Source organism: Branchiostoma floridae, chromosome 15, assembly GCF_000003815.2.
Source record: "Branchiostoma floridae strain S238N-H82 chromosome 15, Bfl_VNyyK, whole genome shotgun sequence".
In the NCBI taxonomy this organism is placed as follows: Eukaryota; Metazoa; Chordata; class Leptocardii; order Amphioxiformes; family Branchiostomatidae; genus Branchiostoma; species Branchiostoma floridae.
In genome coordinates, this window is record NC_049993.1 from 1,999,380 (window position 1) to 2,007,886 (window position 8,507).

General features: G+C 38.2%; 1 protein-coding gene across 1 annotated transcript in view; it reads left to right on the plus strand.

Moving 5' to 3' along the window:
* LOC118432148 (fibropellin-1-like) overlaps positions 1 to 7,449 on the plus strand; it is a 35,367-nt gene extending 27,918 nt beyond the window's left edge. The window contains exons 20-21 of the mRNA XM_035843676.1: positions 543 to 717; positions 6,929 to 7,449. Coding sequence (XP_035699569.1) covers positions 543 to 717; positions 6,929 to 6,936 — 183 coding nt within the window. The 3' untranslated portion in view covers positions 6,937 to 7,449. The remainder of the gene's footprint in view (positions 1 to 542; positions 718 to 6,928) is intronic.
* Positions 7,450 to 8,507: the final 1,058 nt, after the last annotated feature.

Here is an 8,507-nt window from a genome sequence, read left to right on the forward strand (position 1 = left end):
TGAAATAAATAAACCAAAAATAAATAAAAAAAATGAATAAATAAATATATCAATGTGGGTAGGCCTTGTTGAGACCTGGAAGCGATGAGATTTTGGGCCCCCTAGCGGCCGGTTATGTTACTGCACCGGAACTTCCTGGTTTGATATCTCGAGTTGTGGACATGCTGCGGCTATGCATTTTAAGTGGTAGGCAGCTCTTGATGCCGTGAGTTAGTGATATAAGTTTGCCCCCCCCCCCCCTAGCGGCTTGTTTTCGACATGCAGGACAGGTTTGGTGTCCGAATTTGAAAGGGAATAACTCAAGAAGGGGTCGACGGATTGTTCTGATTTTTACCGTCGCCATGTCAATAATTTTTATTGCCACACTTTTTGTTTTTCTTATTGGACCGGTCCAGAAAAACTGATCCGATTGAAGGGATTAAGGCAGTTTGTGGGGTTAAGAAAGTTTTTCTTGCCAGTTGAAAAGCTATTCTCATCACCAGCGCTGATACCAATGGTTTAATCATCATCTTTGAGATTAAAATGACCCTAATATCTCATAGATTGGTGAGACATCGGGAGTTGGCTGTGACCGTATCTGCACCTGTGTCAGCACCGACAAAATAGAGTGCAGGGAGGTCCAGTGTGACGTCAACGCTTGGTGCGGGGTTTATGGCGGTAGGGAGGGATGTCACTGTAACCATGGATACAACGGCGACGGAACAAGCTGTGAACCTGGTTAGAATATTCGTTTTATCTCATTTTTGAAACTTCCGTAGTGAGTTTATCACTTGAACTCCACCGAAATTCCCCAATAGCTAACATTCACAATTCATCGAAGAAAAATCCTAGACAAATAAAATTGTAACATTATCAAGATACATTCTTATTCGTGCCGTCAGAATGTTAACCCTCAAACCACCGTATGGGGTCAAAACTGACCCCAGGCGTATATCAATGTGTGCAATTATGTAATTTCTAGTCGAAAACAAATTTCCTTTCAGGAGTTTGGTTATATATCTGTCCTATAACTTCTTATACGTTTTTGCCGAGATTGACTTATTTTTGATTAAGTTATCCTCGAAAGTTTATGCATGGTCCAGTGGGGTCAAAACTGACCCCAGCATTTTTTAAACAAACTTTTTAATGATAGACAGCAAAGGGCAGGGGATTGGGGGTTCTACTGTTTTGCATTAATGTCAAACTAATTAACAATTACTTTATTGGCTTTAATAGTATGACATACTATAATTGCAGGATTAGTAAAATACTATAGCTTCCATAGTATGAATTAAAGCTTGCTGAATGTAATGGGTTAATGTAAGCTACCAGTAGTTGTACGAGCGCCTATGTAATACCTGTCACAACTTCACTTGACTTCCGTAAAAAAAGTTTTATCAGGTTAGTACCTTACTTAATAATGAGACTTTTTAAACACTTCTTGATTTATTTTATACCGACATTTTGATGTTGTTGGTGCTTACTTACACATGCGGTCACAAACGTAGACTATTTATAATATGTATATATACTGTTAACTGCTTATTCTAATTTCAACAATGCGGTTCCAAACGTAAAGGCGTGCTATGGCTTGTTTTTCAGAACCTACAAGTTTACATTATTCAAATAAACAACTTCAGACAATAGTTCATTGAAATTCTCACGGTCTCTGCCCAGAAGGTGTAAGCTATAGACTTGTAAGGTAAGTTTCATCTAGTCCATAGAAATTTGTGTAGGGCTGGGTAACAAAAATTCAGGTCCAGGTTCGGTCCAGGTCCAGAGGATCAGGTCTTGGTCCAGACCTGAACCTGGTCCTAATTATCTGAAATCTTATCATATGACATACTCAAAACAATGGTCCATTTCGTTACAAATGATTCTGTTTGGTGGAGTATCCGACGTACATTGGCTTTTAAGAATCCTGTCTTCATGTAAACAACACTAACTGCCTGTGTTTTAGGCCAAATTTGACTGTAGAAACTTGGTACATGTGACAATCAACTCTCCTCTACTTTTGTTATTTTCCTAGACATGTAAGCCCTATAAAACACGTGAATGCTGGCCGATACAATCTGTTCATTTTCGAAACGATCAAACATCCGGTCCACTGATTTTTTATCAGGTTCAAATTTACTGGACTTTTCCAACAAGAAAAAAAACGGTTTTGTTCTTTCTTTACCGCACTGGTGCCCACCCCTACGCTTGACGTAATTCTGTTGTTTCACCTTAATAAGGGTTCAATTCTACAAGCAGATGTTGAGATGGAAGAATGTGTTTTTTTTTAATCTGACTGATGACTTTCAGTTAAAACCAGCCGTCAGAAAACGAACACGTTTTTACTTAACATCTGCATGAAGTTATTTTGGGTTGTACAGGGTTGCTTTAATTGTCTGACGATCTAGCCCTGCAACAAGCTCAAACAGAATCAAACGATAGACGGCGAGAAATTTCCTATGCAATACACATTTAAACCATGCAAAAACAATCACTTTAAAACGCATTTACCTTCACTTTATACCTAAAATCTGTACCAACATCACAATGTTTGATTTGTGGGTTAACGTTTGTCCGGTCCTTCCCCGCTTTTGGGTTCAAAGAACAGAGATCCACTTCGGCGTTTAAACGATCAGACCTTTGGTTTATTTTGAAAACGAATGACATAGTGATAAAATGTGTAACGTTATTATTTTGTATTTCTACCTAGCTGTCTACCTACAGTACAGGTAAGGATATTTGACCTCAAACAATTTATATTATAGTAAAACTTTTGCATTTAGCCCACGTGAGGGAAAATATTCAAAGAACAGTATCAAAATGTATTTCATATTTTCTTGTTTTTCTTCTTTTTCATATTTTCTTGTTTCTTCTTACACACAGATTTTTTTCTTACCAGACAAAAAAAGGAAAACATTTTGTCCACTATCAAAAATTTTTTCGTAATAAAAAAGTAGTAAAAAAATTCATCTTAAAGAATCTAAAATATTATCCTGAACATGGCAATTAGAATCATCTTACTAAAGAAGAAATATAAGCACTAAAATTTCAACAAATTCTTGAGATTAAACATTTTGTTTAGAAATAATCAATCAATTTAAGTGGTGCTTCTTGTAAAAAATTTCCATGCAGAGACTCTTTTTTTCTTATTCTAAGGCTTAAGGTTCTTTATACAATGCATTTTTCCCACGAGTTTAAAAAATGAACATATACTAGACAAAACAAATTGTATGGCACAGAAAAGTTGGCTTGAATGGCTTTCCCAAAAATATGTAGACAGACCTTTTTAGGGGTACAATGTCTTCCATTCTGCTGATTTTCTTATCCTAAACGTGCAACGAAGTCAAACACACGTCAGCAAAATAGTAAACAACCTCAATATGAATATTTAAACAACCTGCTCTAGACAATCAACACATTCACACCATTTGACCGTGGTTTATTATATAACGTTACATGTATCATAGGCTGACGTCAGACTTGCGTTGCGTAGTGCAGGACTCAAAATGTTACTACGATTAAAATTCTTGAAAATCATTCTTTCCCTTGCAAATTTTAATATTTTTATTTAAGGGAACAGGTAGGTCTACGCTTTATTCCATTTTATTACATTCTAACATTTGTTAAATCCACCAGTTTAGTTGGTGTAAGGGGAGAATTCAGTTGTTCAGTCATCCGGATAGGAATAGTGGAATCAAAGGTAATTTTATTTACAATAGACACCGTGTTTTTTTAAATTGTCATTTCGTATAACGTTACCCATGTGACTTTTTGAAGTAGAAAAAGAAAAGAAAAGTCAAGTTACGGGTTAGTACTTTTAGTACTTTTTGCGCACATACCCTAGATGGTCAAAAGGCCACCTAATTTTTAATTCAACTGCAGTTGCTTAGTTTGCGCCTCGGTTTGCAAACCAGCAAAACAAACCAAATAAAAAAAAAACGCTTTCTGGGAACAAGGGCGTTTTAATCCTTTCTGAAATGTCTAGTTTAAGCCATACATACATTTTGGGTAATCTCCAAGCAGATTCCTCCGTGGCATAAGACAGTAACATAAGATGGAAAAGGAGTTTAGCCGGCAGAGGAGTAAATTGGCCACGCGTAAGATTACCTTTTGGGGACTCCGGTGTTGTTAAGTAATAGTTTTGGCAATGTCAAAAACTGCAGATAACAAATTTATGATGAGAGAACAATTTTAGCGTTGCAACATTTACTTACGTGTGTGAGCATAGACTTATGACTCTCCTTATTATATAACCCCTTTGTATATGGAAATTCTGGACAATTCATCTCCCATTGCATACGGAGCCAAACCTATCAAATAGCTTAAATAAAATCAGATTTAGATTTGGCCGTTATTTCTCAGCAGCCGTAAGGTTGCCCAGAGGGTCTGTACAGTGATTTTCAAGACCTTTTCTGAAAACTGCCATAACTATACCATAGATGGTAACAAACGGTTCAAACTCGGCAGAGAGGTGAAACAGAGCATTATAGTTGTAAAACTGATAGTTCTATAATGGTAATTATAATATATTTTTATAATTTCATATATTATATAATGTATTTTTTCACTATAAAGGCAATCCGAGGACGCATTCCCAGCATTAGAAACGTATGATTTTTTGAGGGTACATACTTTGATCTACTCCCGTTTCGGAACTGTTTAGCAACATTAAAAATATTATTCCTGTTTTAGTAAAAATATGTTTTTTTTTTTCTTTTCCAGTGTCATAGTTTTGGGGTGTCCCTGTCTTTGTTGCCTTATAGCATAAGACAGCTTATGATAAGTAAAATGTGTAACACAGCTTTGTGTAGTACAGGTCATTACAAATCATTCTACTTCAAATCTAATCTTTCTTAGAGATTGCTAGGGGTCCTCAGAACGTTTTAAAGTTTAGATTACAAATATTTCCCTTCAAGAGAAAAGCTTGCTGTCAATCAAGCCAAGTCTTTTGTCTGTCGTCTTTTGTTATGCAGTGTGTCTAAGCTGTTTATACTACAAGGTAAGCTCTCTTGTTTTCAGTGAGATATTGACCAAAATGTTTTTACTAATAAACACACACACAAAATGATCATGATTTAATGGAAGGTTTATACAGGTCCATATTTAAGTGAATTTTCGTAGATAAGGCATAAGCATTTCAGAAAAAAAATGCATCGGAAGCAACATTTTCCAAGGAGATTATACCTCCATGCTACCGACAAACAAAGAACTCAGGCCAGTGCACACTGTAGAAGGGGTCAGCATCCTAGTACAAAGTAATGACTCTCAGACTGGTTGTTTGACTTTAATTTCAAAGACATTGGGTCAAAACTCGTGTAACAGTGGGGTTCAAGCGCTGCCAAACTGATCACGCCAACAGCTCTGAGCTTTTGGTGTTGTGGTTTCCACGTTGGATTTGTAATCTGCCGCCCGGGTTCCATTTCGGGTGTCCGCTTGTTAGTAGTCGGCATGTTGTTTCTTTCTGTCCCTACTCGCCCCTCGAATTTCTACATTGATTCCCACGCCGAACTTGCACACGTAACAAGCTGAATGCGTCACACAGTGAGTGACAGGCTAGCAGATGTGTCACACTGTGAGGTTTGAGTATAGTGTAAGTTTACACAGGAATATCGATCTCAGAGATTCGAGGACCAATCTTGAAAAGAAAGGGGGAAGTATGGGGTTCAAGAGCTGTCCAACTGACCACATGAACTGTATAGCTTTTGGTGTTGTGGTTTGCATGTTGGACTTGTAATCTGCCGCCCCGCGTTCCATTCCGGGTGTCGGTATGTTGTTTTGTTCTGTTCCTACTCGCCCCTCTAACTTGTTTGAAATCCTATTAATCTCATACTTAAACTCATCCAAAGAATTTTTGGATCGTCAATGGTTCAACCAAAACGAAAGAAAACACAAACTCGTATAAGTTAAGAGTGTGGTGGGGTGGGGTGGTGTGGGGGTGAATAATCACAATCTTGTGTTGTCTGCACAAGTGGCAAACGTTTTACAGGGAACACGCTTTGTTTAAGAATTTTTTAAACCTCCCTGCTTTGTTATATGAATGTGTATTATGCGTAGTGCTTCAAATGCAAATCGTTTATGTGCAGGTAATCAAACTCACTTTTCTAAAAGATTTTGGCTGAGTAACTGATGTCTTGAATATCACATAGTTTATATATATATATATATATATATATATATATATATATATATATATTGTTCTCTCAGCTTACAGCCCTAACATACATTCGCATAATTCCACCAGGTGCCATTATACCGCCACCTCAAAATAACGTTCTTATAAAGGCCTTCTCAAGATTGTAAGATTCAACGCCTAAATATCTGAATTGTATTACATTTAAGATATTTAACATTGGGTATTCAAGACAATCTTGGGAAGACCTCTGTACTAACGTTTTTTTTGAGGTGGCGGTATTATGGCACCTGGTGAAATTATCATGATAGTCGATGTTACATGTTTTGGTACTCCTAGAAAATTTCAAAGAAAAGTAACTTTTGAAGTCCTTTGAATACAATACCTATTATCTAGTTTGACTGTTGGCATATGACGGGGTACACGAATTATCTCACCAGGAAGAAATTAGCGCGCGATTCAAATTCAGAACAGAGGCGGGACAGAGGGCGGGGAAGGTCGGGCAATTATCTGCCAAACTCCTGCATATCAACAAGGACCAAGGCTGCACTGGGTTCATTACAATATTACAGTAGCTTACTATCATATTTGAATGAGATCTTTGCTGGGGGTAACTCTGTGCAACCTTACGGCAGTGGAGTTCTCTTTCGATTTATCTATAGTTTCCATCTTCCTTCTCCGTAACGTATAAAATTATATATATCACTACTTTACTTTGCCTGCAATTAGCCCTCGGGCATGAAATTGCATTATGTTGCATTCACTCGCGGGCAAATGTCGACTATCCTAAATTATGAGAATTACCATTCTTGTTTGATTTTACAGCCAGTTGAAAGAGCATGTATACCATGGGAAGTAAGATGAGACACGTCCTGATCTGTCTTCTCATCATCCTCAATGAGTCCAACATGCCAGAAGCGGTCTGCAACACCTGTGTATGCGATAGATTTTGCCTCACCAGCATTCTTCAGAAATTCCCAATATCCACCCGTGGGCTAAACTTGTCTAAAAGACAGATAACGATCATTCGTCCTGGTTCATTCGCAAGCCTTATCCACCTCGACCTGTTATCTCTTAGCAATAACAAAATAACAAACATTCAGACGGGTACGATTGCAAATCTACCCCGGCTAAAAAATCTGCACCTGGAGAACAACCAGATAACGATTATTCAGTCTGGTGCCTTTCAAAATCTGTCCCAGCTATATCATGTGGGACTGTACAACAATCAGATAACAACGATTCAGCCTGGTGCATTTGCAAGTCTACCCAAATTCAGTTCACTGGACCTTAGCTACAACAAGATAGCAAAGATTCAGTCACTGAGTAGTGCATTTGCAAATGCAAAACCCAGGATATTGAACCTTCGGTCAAACAACATGTCTGCCATCCCCCCTTCGGCTTTTGATTTGCTAACATATATTTTCCTCCCAAAAATTGGTGGGAACCCCTGGAATTGTGACTGTACAATGGTTCCATTCAGGCAAAATATTTCTAAATTCCCTTTTATGTGTAACATTTGTGACCGTATAACTTGTACTCAACCCACCAAATTACAGGGGTATGACCTTAAAGATATCAATCCTGAAGAATTGATATGCGAAGAGCCAACCATACCAACACTGTCTGTTGATGTCCAAACCTCCATCCATTTTTCTCCAGTTTCAACGTTCTCTTCACTTGACACCACAGAAAGCAAAACCAGTACAAAAGCATATCCTGTAGATCTTAAATCTACCTCACAGCCACGTCGTAGTGGATCAGAAGAACCAAACATACTAACAAACATACTAACACTGTCTGATGATATCCAGACAACATCCCATCCATCTCCAGGATCTACATCTTTCTCATTTGGCACCACAGAAAGCAGTACTGGACAAACAGCACGTTCTGACTCAAAATATCTCCATCAGACACCTTTTGGCCCTTCACAAAGCGATAACCATTCTTACAATGGCACCGACACATCTCGTCTAACGGCACATTCTGCAGACGAAACAAGACCAACACTAACTTCACCATTTGCAATCACTGCAGACGAAACCAAAAAACAGCAGTTCCAATGAGTTACCTTCCAGTTTTCCCCTTACAATACTAATTGCTTCAATCTGTGGTTCAATAGCTGGCACTGTCCTAGTGGGTATCATCATTCACACAATCTGGTACAAGAGGAAAGCTAGGAATCCTCCTTTAGCACTGAATCACACAGCAGTTTCTGTAATGACCAATGGTCCTGATCAGACAGGGCTAGGTCAGTCTCAGGCCGCCATTCAATCTCTGAACGTTGGACACGTATCACAAAACTTGCGAGATGCCTTAAGACCAAATCGTATATATGAAAGTAAGAGAGCAATACCAGGGCTCCAAAAATCTACAGCAATGGCCACTGAGCCACATGATT